At 43.2% G+C, this 23,658-nt stretch overlaps 2 protein-coding genes across 4 annotated transcripts; one reads left to right on the top strand and one right to left on the bottom strand.

The window, feature by feature from the left end:
- Positions 1 to 532: 532 nt before the first annotated feature.
- Positions 533 to 13,150, bottom strand: SLC35E2B (solute carrier family 35 member E2B). 3 transcript variants are annotated; one of them, XM_036396131.2, is made up of 10 exons: positions 12,997 to 13,150; positions 11,875 to 12,096; positions 9,936 to 10,458; positions 8,914 to 9,049; positions 7,929 to 8,056; positions 6,866 to 6,986; positions 6,269 to 6,322; positions 5,496 to 5,568; positions 4,346 to 4,491; positions 533 to 2,926 (listed from the first exon to the last, which is right to left on the bottom strand). In XM_036396131.2, exons 3-10 carry the CDS (start codon positions 10,249 to 10,251, stop codon positions 2,686 to 2,688), a joined length of 1,215 nt encoding a protein of 404 aa, XP_036252024.1. In that variant the 5' UTR covers positions 10,252 to 10,458; positions 11,875 to 12,096; positions 12,997 to 13,150; the 3' UTR covers positions 533 to 2,685. The 3 variants fall into 3 exon arrangements, with proteins under 3 accessions (XP_036252024.1, XP_036252025.1, XP_036252026.1); XM_036396132.2 differs by having other exon boundaries at positions 11,875 to 12,208; XM_036396133.2 differs by lacking the exon at positions 11,875 to 12,096.
- LOC118695084 (uncharacterized) lies at positions 12,351 to 23,374 on the top strand. Its single transcript, XM_054517175.1, has 11 exons — positions 12,351 to 12,371; positions 12,520 to 12,788; positions 12,870 to 13,283; positions 13,436 to 13,517; positions 14,475 to 14,628; positions 15,316 to 15,461; positions 18,378 to 18,554; positions 19,577 to 19,690; positions 20,906 to 20,992; positions 21,807 to 21,954; positions 22,320 to 23,374. Exons 1-11 carry the CDS (start codon positions 12,351 to 12,353, stop codon positions 22,349 to 22,351), a joined length of 1,644 nt encoding a protein of 547 aa, XP_054373150.1. The 3' UTR covers positions 22,352 to 23,374.
- Positions 23,375 to 23,658: the final 284 nt, after the last annotated feature.

Here is a 23,658-nt window from a genome sequence, read left to right on the forward strand (position 1 = left end):
AAAAATGTAAAATAAATAAAATGCACAGCTTCAGAGCTCATCTTCATCACAGGTACCTGGGTGTAGCCATGAGAAATGCAGGGAAACTCTAAAATGTTCCCAAAAATTCGATTTTTTGTCACAGGAAGAGCTGGGGTGGAAAATTCTTAACAAAGAGCAAAAAGTTCCTTGTTTATACAAGAGAAAAGAAGATTTACTGGTCTGACTGGAGAATAAAAAGGCTTTTGGTTTGTTTAATTGAAGGAAAGCAAAGGCTGAAAAGATGGCAAAGAAAAATCCACAAAGGAACAAAGCCCAGTAGAGCAGGAGGGGTTAAAATCCCAATCCCAAATCGTCCCAGGATCACAGAAAAACAAAAACCTGCTGGGAATTTTTAAAAATAATTTTAAATGATGGGATTTATGTGAGAGCAGAGCCACCTAAAGCAGAAATAGGACACAAACCACACTTTTTTTCGGTTTCCTTTTTTTAGTTACACTTTCAAAAATCTCAGTGTATTTGGCAGAAAAGAAATTAAAAAAAACCACAGAGCTCCACAGTCCACAGCTTTTATAAAAGTGACAGGAGTACAAAAGAAAACAAAATACCACAGACATATCACATACACAAGGATGAAAAAATTGGCATTTTTCTCCCTCAGATCTTTGGGGAATCTGCCCCAGGCAGCCACTGAGGTGTGGAAATGTGATTTTACAGGAATTCCAATTATAATTTCCTGGTAACCATTATTTTTACCATTATACATCCATGCTCCAACCATCAATTATTAAAATGCACTCATTTTAATTTAAATTTTGTTCCCAAAAATTCCATGTGAATGTTTTTGTAGCTACATGTGTGCTTTTTTTTTTGGTCAAAACAGACTGTTCAAAAGGAAAATGAACTTTTAATCTTTGATCTACCACAAAAAACAAATTTCCTTTAAAAAAAAAGGAAACTTAAAAGCAGCAGAAATAAAGATTTGCCTCAGTTTATGGTTAATATTCCTCCCATCTGTCACAGATGCATCTGAGATTTCTTTATTAACCAGAAATTAGATATTTTACACACAGGTCAGACTCATAACCCTGAGTTTCTAAAAGGCAGCCTTTTGTTGCACTCTTAGAAATAATATAAAAAAACCCATCAATTTCTTGCCTCATGCATAAAAAAATGAAATTAAAACAACAAAATATTTTTTTACAGAAATACAGAGATCCTGCTTCCTTTGCCACCACAATTTTCAGTGGCTTTTTTTTACCTCTAAGCAACTACAAATACTGAATTCAACACTCCATTTACACAGGGTATGTGTGTGAATATTTGCATTTCAGTTTTGTTAATAAATGATCAGAATGCAATATTTCCACATTAAATTTTTACACTTTAAACCACTACAAATCCTGGATTTGTAGCCAGCAGCAGGAGCTCACCACAGCTCATTTCCCACAGTTTGCTTCAATAAAGTTGGGGTTTTTTTTGGGAGAGAAGGGTGGGAATTCCAATCCCTCTTGGAATTCTGGAATCTCCTGAGTGGGAGGGGACCCACAAGGACCATCCAGTCCAACTCCTGCCCTGCACAGAAATCAAAATCCATCCCAAAATCCCTTCTTGTGCTGTCACAATGTTCCTGGAGCTCTGGCAGGGTTTGGGGGCCCTCAGGGCTTGAGGTGAGGCCCGAGTGGGACAAATTCCCTCCTTGGACTCTTCCATCTCTGCACCACAGCTCAGGAATGAGGGAGAACACCCAGAAACTTCCACGAGGCACCAACTGCATCCCTCTGCCAGCAGAATTCAGTGGTGGGGCCCCATTTTCACATTGTTTGGATGGGGAGGAAACAGGAATTGTTTTAATTGTTTTCCCACAGGACACCAAGCAGCACAGGCTTGGGTGTGATTTGGTGTAAGACACGACAATTTGGAGTTAAGGAAAGACAACAAAGCCCAAGTTTGCCACGTTCCAGGTCCTCTCTTTGGGCTATCAGGTTCCCAAGGTTTTCCTGAATCCTTCCCAGCTCCTTTCTGCTTCAAATCCTGGGTGAGACCTGCCAGGAACTCAAAGGAACCAGAGGAACAACCACAACTAGGAGGAATTCAGGATCTCAGAGGAAGAACCACGTCCAGGAGGAATTCAGGATCTCAGAGGAAGAACCACATCCAGGAGGAATTCAGGATCTCAGAGGAAGAACCACATCCAGGAGGATTTCAGGAACTCAAAGGAACAACCACATCCAGGAGGATTTCAGGAACTCAGAGGAACAACCACATCCAGGAGGATTTGAAGAACAGCCACGTCCAGGAGATTTCAGGAACTCAAAGAACCAGAGGAACAACCACATCCAGGAGGATTTGAGGAACTCAGAGAAGAGGATTTGAGGAACTCAGAGGAACCTAAGGAACAACCCCATCCAGGAGGATTTGAGGAACAGCCACATCCAGGAGGATTTCAGGAACTCAAGGAACCAGAGGAACAACCACATCCATCCACATTCAGGAGGATTTGAGGAACAGCCACATCTAGGAGGATTTTAGGAACTCAGAGGAACAAGCCCATCCAGGAGGATTTGAGGAACTCAAGGAACCAGAGAACAGCCACATCCAGGAGGATTTGAGGAACTCATAGGGGAGGATTTGAGGAACTCAGAGGAACAACCCCATCCAGGAGGATCTCCATGGAGCCACGCTTGGCTGTTTATAATTAACCCATTAGTCATAGGGCTCCAGCTCCTTGGGGACGAGGGGCTCGGTGTCCTCGGTGGGCCCTGGGGGCTGTGGGGCCATGGCCAGGCTCTGCAGGGTGTCCTGCTGGTGCTGCTTGGCCTTGTTGTAGAGCAGGACGCCCACGGTGACCAGGACGGTGCCCACGGCCGACAGGCTGGTGATCTTGTTCCCAAAGACAATGATGCTGAGCCAGATGGACAGGGCGTGTTTGACAGTGCTGGCAACGCTGCGGGGACAGCGGGGACATCAGGGGACAGCAGGGGATGTGAGGGGACAGCAGGGGACACTGGGGTTGTGAGGGGACATGGGGAATGTGAGGGGACATGAAGGGACATGGGGGATGTGAAGGGACATGAGGGGACATTGGGAACGTGAGGGGATGTGAAGGGACATTGGGGACGTGAGGGGACATTGGGGACATGAGGGGACGTGAAGGGACATTGGGGACGTGAAGGGATGTGAGGGGATGTGAGGGTTCACTGGGGATGTGAGGGGACAGCAGGGGACATTGGGGATGTGAAGGGACATGAAGGGACATTGGGGACGTGAGGGGACATTGGGGACACTGGGAATGTGAGGGGACGTGAAGGGATGTGAGGGGACATTGGGGACGTGAAGGGACATTGGGGATGTGAGGGGACATGAAGGGACATTGGGGACATGAGGGGACATTGGGGACACTGGGAATGTGAGGGGACGTGAGGGGATGTGAGGGGACATTGGGGACGTGAAGGGACATTGGGGACGTGAGGGGATGTGAGGGGACACTGGGGATATGAGGGGATGTGAGGGGACATTCAGGACGTGAAGGGACATTGGGGACGTGAAGGGACATTGGGGACATGAGGGGACGTGAGGGGACATTGGGGACGTGAGGGGACATTGGGGACGTGAAGGGACAGCAGCTCTGCCACATCCCACAGCCAGGCTTTAATGTCAGCCTTGCCCCCAAACACCACCTGAAATTCCATGTCCAACTCCCACCATGCCATGATTCCCCTCATTGATTTCTTTGCAAAAAAATTAATTTTCCATCTTTTTTAGCACCACCTGAAATTCCACTTCCATCCCCATCCATCCTGCAATTCCCCTCATTCATCTCTTCACTAAACACCTTAAGTTTTACCGGATTTTTTTAAACATCACCTCAGACTCCATTTCCAACCCCAACCATTCTGTGATTCCCCCCATTGATTTCTTTGCAAAAACCTTAATTTTCCTTTTTTTTTAGCACCACCTGAAATTCCACTTCCAGCCCCAGCCCCCAGGTAAATCCTGTGATTTACCTCATTAATTTCTTTGCAAAATATCTTTAGTTTTCCTTTTTTTTTAAACACCACCTGAAATTCAACTTCCTGAAAAGGAATATAAAATAATGTTCCCGACAAAAAAATAGAAAACAATGTTCCTGACCAAAAAATTATAAAAATGGTGTTTCTGGCCAAAAAAAAAAAATATAAAATAACGTTCCTGAAAAGGAATATAAAATTGTGTTCCTGACCAAAAAATAGAAAATAATGTTTCTGATTTTAAAAAAATATAGAAAATAATGTTACCTGATCAAAAAATACAAACCAGTGGTTTTGATCAAAGAAAATTAAATAATGTTCCTGATGAAAAAATAGGAAATAAAACTCAATTTTACCTGAAAGTGACAGGGGAGATTTTGCCCATCAGGGCATAGGCTGTGACACTCTGCAGGTGGAACAGGACCCCATCAATCAGCAGCAGAATGACAATGTCCTGGTTGTAGCTGAAGCTTCTCCCACTTTTCCCAATCACAGGCACGTCCTAAATTACCAAAAAATACAAAAACAAAAAAAGAATTTAAGGGTTTAGTTCATAAAAAAAAAAATCTAGAAGTGATTTTCCACCCAACTGTTGGAAGGAAAGTTTTACATTTAAATTTTAGCCCAATAAAACCTAAAGCATAGAGGAAATTTAAGTCTCAAAAAGACATTCAGACCCTGTAATGTTTTCTACAAAAAAATAAAAAAATTGCAGATCTTAAAATTAAAAAAAAAAAAAAGGAATTTAATTGTTTAGTTCATGAGAAAAATCTAGAAGTGATTTTCCACCCAACTGTTAGAAGCACAGTTTCATATTTAAATTTTAGCCCAAAAACATACAAGACATTCAGATCCTGCAATTTTTCTCAAAAAAAAATTTACACATCCTAAAATTAAAAAAAATGGAATTTTATAAAATTAAAAAAATGGAATTTAAGTGTTTAGTTCATAAGAAAAATCTAAAAGTGATTTTCCATCCAACTGTTAGAAGCAGAGAGAGTTTTACATTTAAATTTTAGCCCAATAAAACCTAAAACATACAGGACATTCAGATCCTGTAATTTTTCTCCAAAAAAATTTTGCTTTCAGAGTTGATATTCCTGTGCTCAACATGAATCTCAAAAAAAACCCCAACAAATATTCCAGATTTTCTTTGCAAGTCTTTATCTCAAAGCTCAAATGCACTGAGACAAAAATCATGATTTGAACCCAAAAATGCTGATATAAATTCAGGTTTTGGATGAACTCATGTCTATATTAAATTATTTCTTTTATAAATTTCTCTTTTTTGCAATCTCTTGCAGATATTGGATGAATTATATTTCAGGCTGATTTTTTTAAAAATCAAAATTTAATTTTCCAAATATTTTTTTTTTAATGGGAAGGATAAAAGGTAAAAATTAAGATTAAAGTTTGTTGCACATTCTGTTCATGATTAAAAATACCCAAACCCTAAATTAATTAAAAAAAAATCCCTAAATTCATTAAATAATGAATTTAAATTACCATGAAAAATATCCAAGCTGGAATGAGCATAACCACAGCAGCAGCACTTGTGTAGAACTGAAGCTCTGGGGCTCTACAAAGGAGAAAAATAATATTAAAACTTAAAAAAAAAATAAAATATTAAATTAAAACTCCATTTTCCAAAGCAAAGACAGAGGGTTGCTCTCAGGGACTGAAGCTGAAAGGCACAAAAAACCAAAAGCAGCTTTTTATTTCATGGTAAAATACAAATATGTTATTAAAGGTGGTTTTTAGCACAAGAATTTACTCTTGGTTTAAGTTTCAGAGTTAAAAAATTGTTTTCTGCACAGCCAGCAATGTTAAGGATGGTTTCTGATTGCAGAGTAAAGACTGACTGCTGTGAAAATATTATTTTGGGGGCTTGAATTTATATTTTTAAATATTTATAACATCTTTAAAAATTTAATATACAATAATTTAAAAATATTTGCATTATATATTAATAATATTAATTTTATCTATCTATCTATATATATAATAAATACCTATAATTATATATAACCATACATAGTTATATAAATATATAGATATTTATATAAATATTAAAATTTTTTATGTTGCTATTTTTAAATATTTATTTCTGGGAGTTGTAGCTGATTATAAAACTTGCAGTGGGAGCTCAGGGGAGTTTTCTTACCCTGATAAAATCATCAGAAGTGATGAGATTTACACCTTGGTGCAATACAATGATAAATATTTTATTTATTTATGCATCCCTAATAGAACCAAACCTGAAATATTTGAATACTTACGAAAATCTGTATTTATCTCCACTGAGTAGTTTTTTGGAAAAGACGTTTTGCAAACTAGAGAAGATAAAGAAAAAAAAATTAAATAGTAACAAAAAAAATTTAATTTTTTAAATGTTAAAAAAAAAGCAATTTTTTAAAATGAAAAATTTAGAAATATTAAAAAAAATAAAATCCACCATTTAGCTGTGTTTTAATTAGGACAAATCAATCAATTCATCAATCCTCAGGTGGATAAATGTTTCTACAAATAATGTTTCTTAGGTGGATAAATGTTTCTACAAATAATGTTTCTTAGGTGGATTCATGTTTCTACAAATAATGTTTCTTAGGTGGATAAATGTTTCTACAGTTTCTACAAGCACAGAAAGGAGTTTTTATTTAATTAAGTCTAATTAAGCTTTATTATTTAATCTCAATAATGCTGTTAGACACAAGAGAATAACTAAGAATAATTTTTCATAACAATTCATTAAAACCCCATTTTCAATCCCAACATTCAATGCACTGTCCGCAATGACCGGTGCTGAACAATTTGCTTTCCTCTCCTAATTACACTGATTGCTCTTGCCCGCCGCCCCAGCGCTGCCTGCTGCTCACCAGTCCATGATGTTGGTGGACAGGGCTGCAGAGAAGCCCAGGATGTTGAAGCTGATTTCGGTGGCCGTGCACAGAGCCAGGCCCCCCATCACGGGGATCAGGGAGAGATTCACCAGCAGCCCTGCAGGGACAAGGGACAAAATCACTGCTGCTTTCTGCGTTTGGGAGAATTTGAAATTCTCAACAGCAAGGAAAAAGGGCCACGATGAATTCCAGTTTATTCAAGCCGCAATCGTTTCTTGACAGAAAAAATAACAACAATCCCCTTCCACCAAATCCTTTTAATTCTACTTGTTGGAGATTCTTCCAGAGGCATTTATTATATTATATATTATATATTTTATAATACATATATTATATATTATCTATATAATGTATTACATATTATGTATTACATATTATGTATATTATATATTATCTATATAATGTATTACATATTATGTATATTATATATTATCTATATAATGTATTACATATTATGTATATTATATATAGCATATGGTATATATAATATATATTATATCTTATAAATATAATAAAATATGATAGAATTTGATATTATACAATATAATGATGTACCATCATGATATAATATGATATAACATGATATTATATAATATATAACATATAAAATGCAATATATAATATATATAACATATAAAATGGAATATATAATATGTAAAATGTAATATATAATAGGTCAAATATATGTAATATATATAATATATAATATATAATGTGCAATATATATAATGTGTATTATGTGGTAATATATAATATATATAATATGTCTTATGTGGTAATATATAATATATAATATATAATACATTATATATTATATATTATATATTATATATTATATATTATATATTATATATTATATGATGACTGTTGAAAAATGAATATTGAAAATGAATATTGAAAAATGAATATTGAAAAATGAATATCTACATCATATATGATATTATTACGTTCTATTTATTATATTTTATTAATTTTAGTGGCCAGACTTTCACCACAGCCCATAAAAAAGAGATTATTGCAATCTCATTGCAGGCCTCACCAGTGTATTCCCCCAGAATCATCCGGGACATGATGACAGTGAAAATGGGAGCTGAGCTCTTCACAGTCTCTGCAAATGAAACTGCCACGTTCTTCAGGCTCACCAGCCCCAGGACCACTGTTGCAAATCTGCAGCAGGAGAAAAACCACAAGAAATTCATTTGAAAAATGAATGAATTCATGAGTGCACCAGAAGAAATTAAAATGATGCTCCAGGAGCTACTCTTGGACACCCGGCATAGCAAGAATTGCTCTGGGGTTTCTCCTGCCCCTGCAAGGTCAGATCTTTCAACTGTGGCTTAAACTTTATTTATTTAAAGCAAATAAAGGCACCCTTGGGCAATGTGGAATGTCTTTGGCTGCAGAGTGGATTTCCAGAAAACAAATTTACTTTTTAACACCCTCCAAGGTTCAAGTGACCATTTTTTAAGTCCAAGTTTTCAACAGGCTCAGTTAAAAGAGTGAAAATCTGAGAAGCAGAAATTCACCAAGGAAACCTTATCTGCAGTTATCCATCTTTAGTGTAAATTAGATATGCTACATAATTACCACAGTTTAAACTCTGAAATTAATTGAATTTATCACTTATTTGATTTTCTTTATCAGTTTTGCAGGGCAGAGGAAACAAAACCAGGCATTTTTATTCCCTCCTCCACCACAAACTAACACAACCCCAGCACCCAGCAAATATTTACTTTTCAAAAGATAAATTTGAATAGCCTGGATGACTTTTGAGGCAAAAGGCTGATAAATATGAATGCACTCAACAAACATCAGCCTCAAAAGAGAGCAAGAAGAAAATAAATGGAAATAGAAGTGAGGCCTGAAAAAATGGGCCAAAAAATTGACATCTAGGTAAAGGAACAGCAAATGAAAATAAGATTATTCTGGGATATTTCTTGGGAGGGGAGGACACAAGAACAGAACTTTGGCTTGAAAAAGCAGAAATATTAGCAAAGATAGAGCAGGGAATGTTTTTTATTTGCCTCATTAATCCAACAAAGAGCATGATCATGATGAAATTTGGGGGGTAGGAGATCCTGGTCTTGTGCTGGTACAGACAGCAAGGGACAAACATCTTGATGCAGCCAATGAAGGTGGTGGAAAGCATCTGAACAGCACCTGGAAAAGGATCAGAGAGGGGAAATCAAGTCAGATCCCAAGCTGGAACACAACAAATGAGGAAATCTCTTACACAAACATCTCTGTGGTGGTTTTGGCAGTGTATGTTTTATATAATCTCACAAAAGCCCTTTACTTCTATAAACCCAACGTTTATAAACCTGGTTCACAGATAAAGTGTTCTTTGTTTGCCTCTTAAGAAGAAAAAAAAAAAAAGAACTAAAATATTGATATTTTAGTTGATATTTTAGGCCATTGATAACAGAGATCATCAAAGGCAATTCTTGCACTGCACAGCTCTGGGGACCATCAACAATTTACTCAGAATTTGACTTTTTGTTAAACCCTCCAGCAGAGAAAAACTAAAAAATTACTTTTTTTTTTCCTCTTAAAGCTCCTCTACAAGGAAAATTTCATCTTTCAGCAAGTGGAGGAAAGGACAGTGTCAGAAACCACTTTAAAGGCCAAAATCCCAAGATCCCTCCCACACCAAACATTTTTCACTTCAATTGATCCATTCTCTCCCTCAGCTTTAGATGGGATGATCTGGAATTGTGAATCACAGGATGATGGAACTTTAAAGGCCAAAATCCCAAGTTCCCAGCCCCAAGATCCCTCCCTGCACCTTCCAAACCAAACATTTTTCACTTCAACTGAACCACTCTCTCCCTCAGTTTTATATGGGACAATCTGGAATTATCAATCAGAGGATGATGGAACATCCTGAGCTGGAAGGGATCACCCAGCCCAATTCCTCCCTGCACTGACACCCCAAAAACCCCACCCTGTTTGCGCCAGCATTACCCAAATGCTCTGGGAGTTTTTTGGGGCTCCCATTCCATTAAATAAACCAATTTTCCCCTGGAATTCAGGAAAAGCAGGGTACCAAGCATGCTGGGCTCTCCCTCCAGCAAGGACAGGATGTATTTGTTGAGGAACAGAGTGCAAAAGCTGAAGAAGAACCACAGAGTGAGGTAGATGAGGGCGTGGGAGTTCCAGATGCCCAGGTCAGACTCGATGACCGTGGTCTCTGTGATTGTGATTTTCAGGACATTCTCCTCTGGCAAGCTGTCACTGCGAGCAATCACAAATTTCTCACTCCTGTTAGCAAAGAGGGAGCCCAGCTGGAACAGGGATTTCCCTTTTGGCTTCTCCTCCAGCTGGGGAGGGCTCGGGGCCTCTGGGGTCAGGGCGCTGCTCATGGTGAGGTGAAGAAATCAATATTTCCAAATATTCCTGGTCCTTCACGCAGAGCAAGGCTGAGAAAGCACTTGTTGAAATAAAAACGTCATGTGGTCAATGCTTCATCTCCCAAGGGCCTGGAAAACTGGGTTTGGTCCTTCAGAGAACATCTTGTAGGAATAGGAACTCCACAGGATCCTTCATGTGGGCTGCTCCATGTTTTCTGCCTGAGGGGGGAAAAAAAAAGGAAAAAAAAAAAGATGTGTGACATTTTATATCCCTAATGCAGCAAAGACAGCACATTTCACCTGCACTTCATGAAAGATAAAGAGACTTCTGTAATCCCTCTGGCTGGATTTTGAACTCCTGATGCCTTCATGCCAAGATTAAGCAAAAAGAACTAATCTTAGGGAGGTTTTTTATTCTAAAATAGCACCCACCCACCCACCAGACTTTGTGGTTTTATGTCCTTTTCCCTCTGGAGCACCTCAACACAGCCTTTCCAATTATAACTAACTCCTCTTCCAGATTCCACAGTGCCTTTGATCTCAGTCTGGCTTGAAACACTCCCCAGAAAAATCTTCCCAACCTAGCAAATCCAGGCAGGAGCCTCTGCCCTTCAGACTAATTAACCTGTAATCAGCCTGAGCCAAAGAACAATAATCAAGGGCTGTAACTCCCAGTAATCCCAGAGCTACCCTGGTAAATGTATCCAGGTGAAAAAAGCAGGGAAATATGTCCAAGAGCTTTCCAGAGTGGTTATCTATTTAATTACATGGGAATAATGCAACATTCCTCATTTTGCTACACCTTCCAGTCCAACATTAGCACTTGCAACTAAATTCTTAAAGCCTTTTTAACAGATTTGGCAGCAAAAGCATTAAATGATTTGCAAGCAGAGCATTTTTCCTTTTACAAATTACACAAAATGTGGCAAGTTACAGTAGCAGAGCAGAGGGAACAAGAAAACCACCCTGTGAAAGAAAGAGAAATACCAACAAGAGCTACTGCACCTGCCCTGATTTTGTGACCAGTTCATTCTATTTAAGGTTTTTATTTTTAATGCTTTTTAAATGCCCAATGTGGCACCTCAAATAAATCACAAAGAGGTACCGAGGAGTTCAATATCTGGTGTCAGTCTCAGTATCCTACACAGCAGCTGCCTGAAATGTGAAATTTTCCATTCCTCACATTCTCTGGTTACTACAGCCATGCACTGAAAATTTCCATCCCCCTGCCCTTATCTCTTCCCGTTTTTCCAGGAATTCATGCCAGCAGCACACTGAGGAATGGTCAGTGATCGCATTAAATGATCACATTAAACCACAAAGTTGCGCTAACCCAGTTTAGCACAAAACTCTGAAAAGAGACACGTTCTCCAAGAGAATTTGCTCAGAAAAAAATGGATTCTTAACTCCTCCTCCTCCTTTTCCAGGTCATTAAAAAATACCCCTCTACATTCCAAACAGTTAATTATCAGAGGTTTTTTTTCTGTTTATACAAGTTAATTAAGCACAACCAAAGCCCCACCCTCAGCAGAGCTGTGATATCAGCTTTGATATCAGCTTTGATATCACTGATTCCACACACGGCACAGAGCAGAACAGCAAACAACAACAAAATTACTCCCCTAAATTACTGACCTGCTGGCTTTAATCAACTGGAAAGTCTAAATGGGCTGAAAGAGTTCTCCATCTGGAACTAATTCAGTCTTCCTCCCTCAAGGCCAACCAGCAGCTGATGTTTACCAACAGATGAAAACGTGGCAATGGTTGGCAGTTGTTTCTCTTGGATTACTCACAAAGAACCAGCAGTGCGAGTGCCTCTCACTCTCCTTGTACCTTCTCCCACTCTTAACTCCGCTCCTAGTAAAAATTACGGTGGAAAAAATATCCACGGAGAACTTTAGAAAGTCGGCTTTCCACAAATAGAAGCTAAAGCTGAAATATGTTGCAAGGGCTGGAGAAGCTGAGGTTGCTGTGATAGGGAAAAACCAAAGGTTTGTGTCCATGACCCTTCATCTGTTATGCTAAAGGTCACTCAAACATTGCTCCCATTGCAGCAAAAGCACAAAATCCAGCACCCTGAGCAAGCCTCGCTCATTAACACCGCTTCGCTAATGGCAACGAGAGCATCCAAGGTGTTACAAACACCGCAAATACAGCAGAAGAGGCTGAAAGACTGGAACAGCTCAGCCCTTTGTGCCACTCCAGCGGTGTTTCTGCTCACCCACTGCCCGAGCATTCCCAACCGCGCTCCATCCCCATCTCCATCCTCGGTGCCCGCAGCTCCCGCAGCATCCCCCGCACCGCAGCGGCTTCGGAGCCCTCCCGGGAGCACCGAGACCGTTCCGGCCCATCCTTCGGGCCCAGGGGCTCCCAGCACGGCGATCGCCCTGCCCGGGCCCGGATCGGATCCTCCTCTGCGGCTCGTCCGCCGCTCCCATCCCTGCATCCCTCCCTCCACCCCCTCAGCGCATCCCGGCCGCCACCTGCGCTCGGCGCTCGCTGCTGCCGCAGCCCCGGCGCTCCCACGGCTCCGGTAACACCGGGCTCCGGTAACACCGGGCTCCGACAGCACCGGGCTGGGTAACACCGGGCTGGGTAACACCGGGCTGGGTAACACCGGGCTCCAGCAGCACCGGGCTCCGGCCGCTCATCCCCTGCCGTGCCCGGAGCCCCGCGCTGCAGAGCCGGGTCCGGGCGCGCACCGCCGGGCCCCGGGCTCGCCCCTTTGTCCCCGCGGCGGCGGGGAGGCCATTTTACCCAAAGCACGAGGAAACCGAGCCGAGCCGCGGGGGTTACGGGGCGCGCAGAGCCGCGCAGAGCGCCTCGCCGCGGGCCGCCCCTCCATCGAGCCGGGCGGGCTGCCCAGCGCCGACGGGACCCCCGGGGCAGAGGGGCGGGAGCGCGGCGGCCCCGCCGCCCGGGAGGAGCCCGGCAGCGCTTCCCGCCCGTGCCGGGGAAGTGACGCGGAGCGGGCCGGCCCCGGAAGCGCAGCCGGGACCCCTCTGCAGCCATGTAGGGCCCGCGGCCGCCGCCATGGACGGCAGGTACGGGCGGGCCGGGCCGCACCACGCGCGGCGCGGGGGCGCCTCCCCGCGCTCCCCCGGAGGCGCCCGTGTTGGGGATGGGGGGTCGCGGGCGGTTCTCCCCCGCGGTGGGGGTGGTACGGCCCCTGACGGCCCCGCTCTCTCTCCCACAGCGGCGCCGCGACTGCGGCGGGGCCGAGCCTGCCCAACCTCACCCCGCGGCACCGGCAGCTCATCCCCACGCCCTGCGGCCCCGTGAGTACATCGCCGCTGCTGCGGGCGGCTTGCCGCTGTCCTCCGCGCTTCTCTGCCCCGGGGGGGGTGTGGAAAAACATGGCTTAAATCCGCTTGCTAAGTTAGGCGGAGCAGGGAGGTCGGCTCGCCGAGGCTTGGCACAGCTCTGCTGACAGCACCGTGGAGTGTCCTGAGCTGGAAGGGACCCTCAGGATCATTGATCACCCCAAAATCCCACCCTGGGCACCCCTGAGAGCTCCTGGGACCCTCAGGATCATTGATCACCCCAAAATCCCACCCTGGGCACCCCTGACAGCTCCTGCAGCTCTGGCAGCCTCTGTGCCCATTCCTGGGCAGCCTGGGCAGTGCCCAGCACCCTCTGGGGGATGAACCTTTCCCAAAATCCATCCTGAGCCCCCCTGGCCCAGCTCCAGGGGTTCCCTGGTGTGTCCCTGTCCCTGCAGCCCCTCAGGTCCCCCTCAGTCTTCTCCAGCTGAACAAACCCAGTGTTAAATCTCTGCCAGGATCTTGCTCCACCTGAAGTATTTTAATAAAATAAGAGAAGGACTTTGCCTTTCTGGGAACGCTGACCCTGTATTTACACTTTTCTAAAAGTGAAAGTGTGGGAAAATGTTATTTCTGACAGGCGTGTATGTGGGCAGTGTCCATGTGGTGAGCTCTAACACTGCGGCCTGTGAGGCACAAAGTCAGGCTGTAGGTATAACTTTATTTCATAATTAATCTCAGCCTAGATAGTCCTGGGTATAAAACAGGACAATCTAGGCTGAGATTAATTATGAAATAAAGTTACACTTCCCCCTTCCTCAGCAGTTTGGGAGTTTCAGTTCAATAGTGGAGTTTCTCTTCCCAGAGGAAACCCAGCCCTGTCTCATTTACCCCACTCGCCTCATTGTGATTTTTAGGAATATCAACGAGTTCATTCTGTGTGATGTGGTAAAGAATTTTCTCCCTTTACAGATAAAACCATGCTCAGAGCTCTCATTCCCTGTGAAGATCTACTTCTGTGTCACTATTTTGTCCCTGCTGAGTGTCATAGGGCTGACCATCGAGACTCTGGTGCGCCAGGCTGAGGAGGATTTCACCATTTCCTTTATTCAGCTGGTTGGAGCTGGTAAGAAACCCAGTTTGGGTGGAGGAAATAATGAAAATAATAATGAAAATTAAAATAGTAAAAATAATGAAACAGTAATGAAAATAACGATAAGAATGAAAATAATGAAAATTATAATGGAAACGAAAATAATGAAAATAATGATAATAATAATAATAATAATAATAATAATAATAATAATAATAATAATAATAATAATAGTGAAAATAAAATAATGAAAATAATAATGAAAATAATAATAGTGAAAATGAAAATAATGATAATGAAAATGGAATAATGAAAATAATATTGAAAATAATAGAGAATAATAATGAAATATAATACTACTACTACTAATAATAATACAATCTTGTGATCAAGCAGCAACTGAAATTTCTTATATAAGAGATACTGGATGTTCAGATTAATAATAACGATAACGATAACGATAATAATAATAATAATAATAATAATAATAATAATAATAATAATAATAATAATAATAATAATAATAAGCAACTAATAATACCTAATTATTTAGTTTCTTGTGTGCTAAACACAGCAGGGAGTGTTTTACTGACCTGACTGGAGCCCCTTGGTAAGAGCCAAGACCGAGGAGCCTCAGGGCCGCTCTGGGCCTTGACTCTGGTGCAGAATTGGGAGTTTTGCCCCTGTTTGAGCTGGCACTGACGTTGCCTCTCTCCCCAGTGTTCTGTGTGTACTATGTGAGCAGGGGCATCCTGCAGGAGAACCGCCAGGAGCTCGTGGTGTTCGTGCTCTCCATCCTGCTGCTGATGCTGCGCTCCATCATCAACTTCACCCTGCTCCCTGCTGGCCAGAAACACCAGCTCCTGGTCAGTGCCTGCTCCTCCTCAGCTCTGCCTTCCCAAACTGCCTGGGGCTGGAAATGCAGCATTGGGAAGGCAGGATGGCTGTGGTAACACAGAGCATATTTTATTTTATATAGATAGATAGATTTATTCATTTATTATATATTTATATATAAAATCAAATATTATATATAAAAATTATTCTATATTAAAAATCAATTATTTTAATTATCTATTATGATTTTTTAAAATCAATTATTATTCTATATTAATACACATTACTATATATTATTATTTTATTGTATACACTATATACTATTATCTATACTATATATACTATTTTGCATATGATTATTATATTTACCTATGTATTATATTCATATATGATATGATAAATAAGATATTCATATTATATATGATATTTTATATATTTTTTTATTATATATTATTTTATATTTTATTTATATATTGCATTTCTAGGATTTTGTTTATTTATTGTATATTATTATTATTTACATCTATATCTATTACTATATCTCATATATGAGATATAACAGATATATATCTATTGCTATATCCCATATATAAGAAATATATATTGTATATAATAGAAATATATATAGATAGAAATATACAGATAGATCTGATAGATAGAAATATATATATTATATATTTGTATTTATTTGTAGTTTTTGCATTTAAATGTTTGTATTTGAAATACAAAATTTGGTGGGGTTTTTGTGTTTATTTTTGTATTTTTGTGGTTTTTATGTATTCATGTATTTTTGTTACTGATAACAGAGAATCAGGCTTAGTTATCCCTACTGCACAACAAAACACGCACAGCCACAAGTGCAAATCTTCTCTGAGCTGATCTCTGAGTTTCCTTATGGCAGCACCCAAAAATAACAGAAATATCAAAGAATTACACAAAATTACTGCAGAGTTTGTCCTTTACTTCACCTGCCCTGCTTCAGCTCTCCCTCCCTCTGTGAAATGTCTGGCTGAAGTAAACAAATCTAACCTAGGCTAGGCATTACCCAGGGCTCTTAAATGGGATTTATGAGATTTCTGGGAACCTGCAAGGACAGTGATGCCACCCCAGGTTATCTTGTTTGCATTTCATAGCAGTAAAATTCATTAAAGGATTGTTTTCTAACCCTTACTAAGCTTTGGCATTAAATTCCCCCTTGCTGTGCTTCCAGGAAGCGCTTTCTCTTTATCCCATATTTCTCCAAAAGCTGTGAAGTCATCCAAAAATTACTGTTCAGAAATGGCAGGGAGAGGGAGCAAAGCAGCTTTGCCAGTTCATTTTCTTTATCGTTCATTTTCTTTATCATTCATTTTCTTTACCATTCATTTTCTTTACCATTCAGTTTCTTTATCATGCAGTTAAACACACTTTACCTGCAGCAGGCTGGGTTGGTCAGGCCAATAAGGAAAAGGCATCAAAGCAATGCAGGTTCCTTTTAAGATGTACAGCCAAGCCATCAGTTTAAGTATTAAACAAGAACTTCAAAGTAAAGCCTGCTATGGATGTGAAAAGGAATTTTAGGGGTTTTTTTTTACTGTTTTTTTTTACTAACTGTAAAACTGGGGTTTTTTACTGTTTTTTTTTTTTACTAACTGTAACTTGGATTACTGTAGCTCTGCTTCCTGAGCCAGAATCATTTCTAGTTATCAATATTTTCATATCAGTGTAACCTGTTGTATTTTTGAGACAGGGAAGGAGTGATGAATCTGACTCCATGTTCTCAGCAGGCTAATTTGTTATTTTATATTAAACTATACGAAAGAATACAGAAAGGATACTTACTGAATGCTAAAAAGATAAAAATGAAAACTCCTGACTGGAGTCCAGGCACAGATTGAGTCAAGGAGTGAAAACAGCTCCCAGCAGAACCCAACAAAAGAATCACCTGTGGGTACACAATCCCCAAACACATCCTAAAGGAGCACAACAGGAGAAGTAAATGAGATAAGGATTTGTTTTCCTTTTTCTCTGAGGCTTCTCAGCTTCCCAGGAGAAAAACCCTGGCTGAAGGGATTTTTCCAGAAAACATGAATGTGACAGTAGCCCTGAAGGACATTTTGCCACTTGAGCCTGTTCTTAAAGCAGGAATTTCCCTGCTAAAATTGTGCTTTTCAAACACATCAGTTTTGGGTTTGGGGGGAGCCTGGTGCTGATCAGATGCATCAAATCCAGTCCTAAACTGAGTGTTAATTCCAGCAGGGTGGGTACAAAGAGCCACAAACCTGGGTTTGTTGGAATTCTGCAAGTCCAGCATGGAGAACCCCCTGTCCCCAGTGGGGAAGGGAACTCAGAGCCACTCTCTGGGAAGGGTTTGTCCAGCAGGGAACTCAGAGCCGCTCTCTGGGAAGGGTTTGTCCAGCAGGGAACTCAGAGCCACTCTCTGTGAGGGGTTTGTCCAGCAGGGAACTCAGAGCCACTCTCTGTGAGGGGTTTGTCCAGCAGGGAACTCAGAGCCACTCTGTGTGAGGGGTTTGTCCAGCAGGGAACTCAGAGCCACTCTCTGGGAAGGGTTTGTCCAGGAGGAAGCTCAGAGCCACTCTCTGGGAAGGGTTTGTCCAGCAGGGAACTCAGAGCCACTCTCTGGGAAGGGTTTGCTCTAGCAGGGAACTCAGAGCCACTCTCTGGGAAGGGTTTGTCCGGGAGGGAACTCAGAGCCACTCTGTGTGAGGGGTTTGTCCGGGAGGAAGCTCAGAGCCACTCTCTGTGAGGGGTTTGTCCAGGAGGGAACTCAGAGCCACTCTCTGGGAAGGGTTTGTCCAGCAGGGAACTCAGAGCCACTCTCTGTGAGGGGTTTGCTCCAGGAGGGAACTCAGAGCCACTCTCTGGGAAGGGTTTGCTCCTCCTGTGTGTTCCCAGCTGGGTTGCAGGTGCCAGCCTGGTGCCAGTCCCTGCTTTTCCCCCCTCAGGCCCGTTTTGTGCTGATCCTGCTGGTGGGCTCCTTCGATGTGCTCTGTGCCCTGCTCCTCGTGCAGAGCCAGTCCATGATGGCGTTCCGGGTGGGGGGAGCCCTGGAGAGCCTCCAGGCCCAGTACTTCATGCTCAACCTCTGCTTCTCCATGCTCACTTTTGATCTGCAGGCACAGGTACAGACATTCCCTTTTTTCCCTCTTCTTGATGATATCTTGGCCTGGCTGAGTTGAATTATTCCTTTCCAAAATCAACCCCTCTCTTATCTTTCTGATATTGTGCAGTGTTCACAGGGGGCTGAGGACGAGGGAAGAGATGAGGATCTGACTCCATGTTTCAGAAGGCTTGATTGATTATTTTATGATATGTATTATATAAAAACTATACTAAAAGAATAGAAGGAAGGATTTCATCAGAAGGCTGGCTAAGAATAGAATAATAAAGAATGATACCAAAGGCCTGTGGCTGGGACAGAGAGTCTGAGCCAGCTGACAGTGATTGGCCATTAATTAGAAACAACCAACACGGGCTAATCAAGAAATACTAATTTACTAGATTTACCTGTTGCATTCCACAGCAGCAGATAACCATTGTTTACATTTTGTTATTGAGGCCTTTCAGCTTCTCAGGAGAAAAAAATCTTTAAGGAAAGGATTTTTCAGAAAATATCATGGCTACATTATATTAACTTGATAATGGCTACATTATATTAACTTAATAATGGTTGTAGCTCCATGTGTTTGTCATAGCTTAGCTAAAATCCATCAGAATGAATCAAAGTAGATTTCATCATTGTTCTGCACAAAAGGAGCTTATTTTGGGGGAGTTTACCCATTAAACAATTGCATCCAGGAGCTCCAACACACCCTGAAGAAAGCAAGGCCATTCCTGCCCATCCCAGCCTCCAGACTCCTGCACTGAGGAAATGATTCTGGAGTGGGAGAGGGGAACCCACCCAGCAGGGCAGTGAGACAGAAAATGAAATTACAGCTGGGGGAAGTGGGCCCAAGACCTGTAACTGCTGTTAGCACCCCTCATCCTTATCTTTGCTTTCCCTGCTCTGTTACACAGGGAATGATTTCTGCCCTTGCTCGAGGAATAATTCAGCTTTTAGACCCGAGCTGCTGTTGCAGGGAATTTGTGGCAGGTATTTTTTTTTTTCCCAAGAATGATTTCATGCAATGTTTGCCTCCCCCAGCTGTGCCTGTGCATCCTCCTGCTCAGCCTGCACGAGGTCACCCTGCTGCACAACATCACCTCAGCCACGGGCATCGTCTGGGGCTGCCTCAAGGTCACCGTGGGCATCACCGCAGTGAGTGGCAGCTGCAGGGACACAGGGACAGCCAGCCCCTGGCTCTGCCCAGAGCAGGGAGCCAGCACGGAGGGAAGCAGAGCAGCAGCAATAGTGAAGCCAGGTTTTGTTGCAATCTGTCTGAGCTGAGCACAGGCAGTGAAACAAAGTCACCTTGTCATTCTGAGGGATGGTTTTAGTCTCAGCCCTCGATCACTTCAGTGAAATCTGGAGGATCACACTGGATTCAGTATTTCTGCCTCTCTGCCAAGGCTGGGTGAAGCAGGGAGCAATTCTCCAGACCTTAAATCCTTAGGAAACGACACCAAAAAGATGAGGGGTCCTTTGTTGGGGCATCTCCTTCCAAGCTCAGGGACAGTTTCCAGGTTAACCTAAGGATTTGTGAACTTGAAATGACATTTGTCATGTCAGACTGAACCTCCTCTGAAATCCTGAGCCTCTCTTCCAAGAATGATTGCAGAATCAGGGCCAAAGTACATCAGATAGGGAGGGTTTTATTACCAGGAAGCAGTTGAGGGGTTTTTGGGGGTGGATGTTGGTTTAGGCTCCTGAGGTGTTTGCTTTAGCCTTTCACACCAATTCCTGACAGCTGAAGTACAGCTCCCTGTGTCTTTTGATGGCTTTCTTGCTAAAATTGTGCTTTTAAAACACATCAGTTTTGGGTTTGGGGGAGACCTGGTGCTGATCAGATGCATCAAATCCAGTCCTAACCCTGGCACAGTCACTGCTCCCAGCCCCAGAGGCTCAGCTGCTTTTCCTTCCTTTGCTCAGACCTGCCCTCCCAGCCCAGGGCTGCTGCAGCCCCTTTCTTCTTCCCCAAGCCCCTGGGGAATTGTGAAATTAAATTCTCCTGGCACTTCAGTCCTCTTGCTTCTCCCACATTTCCCTCCTCAGTGACTGCACTTCTGTGTAGCAGAAAGAAAAGTGGGGGAAAAGCCACAGGGAGCTTTCAGTCTGTTACCTGTGAAAAGATTCAGCTGCTAGAGAAAATGAGTGTGCCCAGAGAGAAAAGCCATCATCACTCCTGGCCCAGCTCAGGGAAAACAGCCTGAATTTCCTGCTAAAAATCTCAGCTGGAGAAGGGAAATGCAAAGCAAAGCTAAAATTCAGAACTCAGCTTGGCCAACACTTGGAATGCTATGAAAAATCAACTCTATGTAGCTTTTGTAGAATATATAGCTCCTAAAAAAAGCTGTATCTCATCTTATTTTGCAGATTTTAAAAGAGCTGAAACCCCTGGTGTGGGTTTTCCTGGTGCAGAATGTGCCTGAGGTGGTTTATCTCATCTACCTGCTCTACACGGTAAGGGAGCAAGGCTGGGGGCTCTCACCCTCATCCTCCTCAGGGCCCAGGGCTGTTGCTTTACCCTTCCCTGCAGCTCCTGCTGGATTTCAAGGGAGCAGAGCCCATCCTGCCTCTCCAGGATCAACTTTCAGCACAGGGATGAAGTCAAAGTTGCTCCTGAACTGATGGGAGGGAGAGGCTCTGGGAGTCCCTGCAAAGAATGATGAGGGGAAAATGAAACAAATTCTTGTTCAAGATACAAAACTCCTCAGCAATGCCTCCCCTCCTTCACACAAGCCTCAGGTGGTGCCAGAGCATTCGACCAGGGCTCAGCTGTTGTGTTTTAAAGGATTTCTTAGCAGCACCCACAGCTGTTTGTCCTGCTGTAGCCAAAACAAGGCAGTGCAAGCCCAGCAAACCCCAGTTTGGGGCAGATTTTGGCTCTGTAACCCTGATAAAACCTTTATCAATGAACACCTCCCACAAGATGTGTGAGAGGAGGGCAGGGGGAGCCAGGCTGTCCATGTTGGGCAGGGCTGGAATGCTGAGAGGGGCCAGGGCTGCTCATCCCTCCCACCACAGCCCCAGGGATCCATTTATCAAATGCAGCTTCCCAGGCTGTTGGAGCTGGCAGGGCACAGCAGGACTCCCCACTGTCTGAACATCATGAAATCAGAAATCCCAATGCTTCCAAAGTGACTGTTGGGTTTTTCTTTTTCCTCTCCCCACAATTCCTACCTGGTGACTCCTGTCAGAAATCCCAGCTGCACGCTGTGGCTTCAGGGCTTTGTGGCAGCAGTGGTGATGCTTTGGTGTCTCCCTTTTCCTGCAGGTGATCAGGGAGTGGGGCAAGGGCAATTCTTACACCCTGGAAGCTGCTTTCATCACTGGCTCCTGCATTTCTGTCACAATAAAATCTGTTCTGTTCTGGGCCCTGCTTCACGTCTACCGCAGCTTCGGGCAGGGGCTGAGGGAGAGAAGTAAGTACCCAAAAATGCTCTGGGAAAGTGGAGCCTGTTCTGCCCCACTCACAGGGAAACAGCCAGGAAAATCCTTAACAGATCCCAAATCAAGCAGCTCTGCAGCCCCAGAATTGCCAGGCTGCCAGAGCTCAGGGGTTGGGTGGGACAGATGTGGCTTTTCCACATCTGGAGAAAGCTGATGCCCGCCTGAGCAAAGCCTGCTGCTGTCCAAAGAATCACCTCAGTGTGAGCAGATCTGTTCACTTGCAGCATTTCTATCACACCCACAGGGAAGGGACACTGATGTGACACAACCCAAGGCTCCTTTCCCCAGGCCCCTGAGCCCTGCAGTGCTGCTGACTGAGCTCCCTCTCTTCCCACAGTGTTCTCCTCCTATGGAAGGATCGACTCCTGAGCCTCCCTGTGCAGCTCCCACGGAGCGGAGCCACCCCAGGAGCTGCTGCCCAAGGAGCTGCACTGGGGGTGGCCAGAAAGTGTCCCAGGATGGAGGGCAGGAAGGTGTCACACGGTCCTTGGAGCACTAAGGTGTCCCAGCATGGAGGGCAGGAAGGTGTCACACGGTTCTTGGAGCACTAAAATGTCCCAGCATGGAGGGCAGGAAGGTGTCACACGGTCCTTGGAGCACTAAGGTGTCCCAGCACAGAGGGCAGGAAGGTGTCACACGGTTCTTGGAGCACTAAAGTGTCCCAGGATGGAGGGCAGGAATGCATCACACGGTTCTTGGAGCACTAAAGTGTCCCAGGATGGAGGGCAGGAATGCATCACACGGTTCTTGGAGCACTAAGGTGTCCCAGGATGGAGGGCAGGAAGGTGTCACAGGGTTCTTGGAGCACTAAGATGTCCCAGCATGGAGGGCAGGAAGGTGTCACACGGTCCTTGGAGCAGTGCAGGTGGGACAGAGCTTAAAAAGCAAAACCTGTTTGGGAAATTCCCAGCTGGGACCAAGCCCCTTTCACTCCTTTCCCTGCTGTTTGGAAGCCCAGGGTCACTCACCTGCATGTGAGTGGGGAATGCTGCTCCTTTCGGTGCTTTCTGCCTGCACAGACACAAACATGAAGGAAATTTGCACACCCACCTTGTGCACCTGGGTTCAGAAAGGGATTGTGCTGCCCAGCCTGGCTCTCCTGCAGAGCAGCTCCAGCCCTGCTGGTTTGGGGACAGTGCTGTCCCCTCTCTAAGGCTGCTTTTCCTCCTCTGCCTTCAGAACATTTCCATTATTTTTGGTTTTTGTTAACCCCAGCTTCACATGGAAAATACTCCCTGTAAGCTCACCCCTCCCTCAGTGTAACCAAGGTGCCATTTCATACCAGGGGGACTGTTACAATTAAGCCTTTAATATTGTAATTTAAAAGTTTGGTATTTTATTGACTGGAACCTTTAACTACTGGCTATTTTGTAATAAAGCATAAGCACAGTTTGTGTTTGGATAATTATTTCCCATGGAACAGCACCAATAAAATGGGAAATCCCTTCCAAAAGTGGACAGGGAAGAGGTTGGGACTGGAATTCCTGGGTGCTGTGGACATTGCCTACACTTCTAAGACACAGCTTTATCTGCAGCTGGACACTGCAAAAAGCAATTAAAATTAAAAATTTATTACAGCTTATTAGGGAGATTTGCAAGGATTCTATAAAACTGCTGTAATCTTTTTTCCCCTCATCCTAACCATCTAAATCACAACCTCTGTTACAAATACGTAT

This window comes from Molothrus ater, chromosome 23 (assembly GCF_012460135.2).
Source record: "Molothrus ater isolate BHLD 08-10-18 breed brown headed cowbird chromosome 23, BPBGC_Mater_1.1, whole genome shotgun sequence".
Lineage (NCBI taxonomy): Eukaryota > Metazoa > Chordata > Aves > Passeriformes > Icteridae > Molothrus > Molothrus ater.

Coding starts and splice junctions, on each gene's coding strand:
- SLC35E2B (XM_036396133.2), bottom strand. CDS start 10,251: ATGAGCAGCGCCCTGACCCCAGAGGCCCCGAGCCCTCCCCAGCTGGAG. Junction 8,057..8,913: donor CTCTTTGTTGGATTAATGAG/GCAAATAAAAAA, acceptor CTCCTGCTGCAG/ATTTGCAACAGTGGTCCTGG. Junction 6,987..7,928: donor GATTCTGGGGGAATACACTG/GTGAGGCCTGCA, acceptor TTGTCCCTGCAG/GGCTGCTGGTGAATCTCTCC.
- LOC118695084 (XM_054517175.1), top strand. CDS start 12,351: ATGGCAACGAGAGCATCCAAG. Junction 13,518..14,474: donor TCCCCACGCCCTGCGGCCCC/GTGAGTACATCG, acceptor CTCCCTTTACAG/ATAAAACCATGCTCAGAGCT. Junction 20,993..21,806: donor TCATCTACCTGCTCTACACG/GTAAGGGAGCAA, acceptor CTTTTCCTGCAG/GTGATCAGGGAGTGGGGCAA.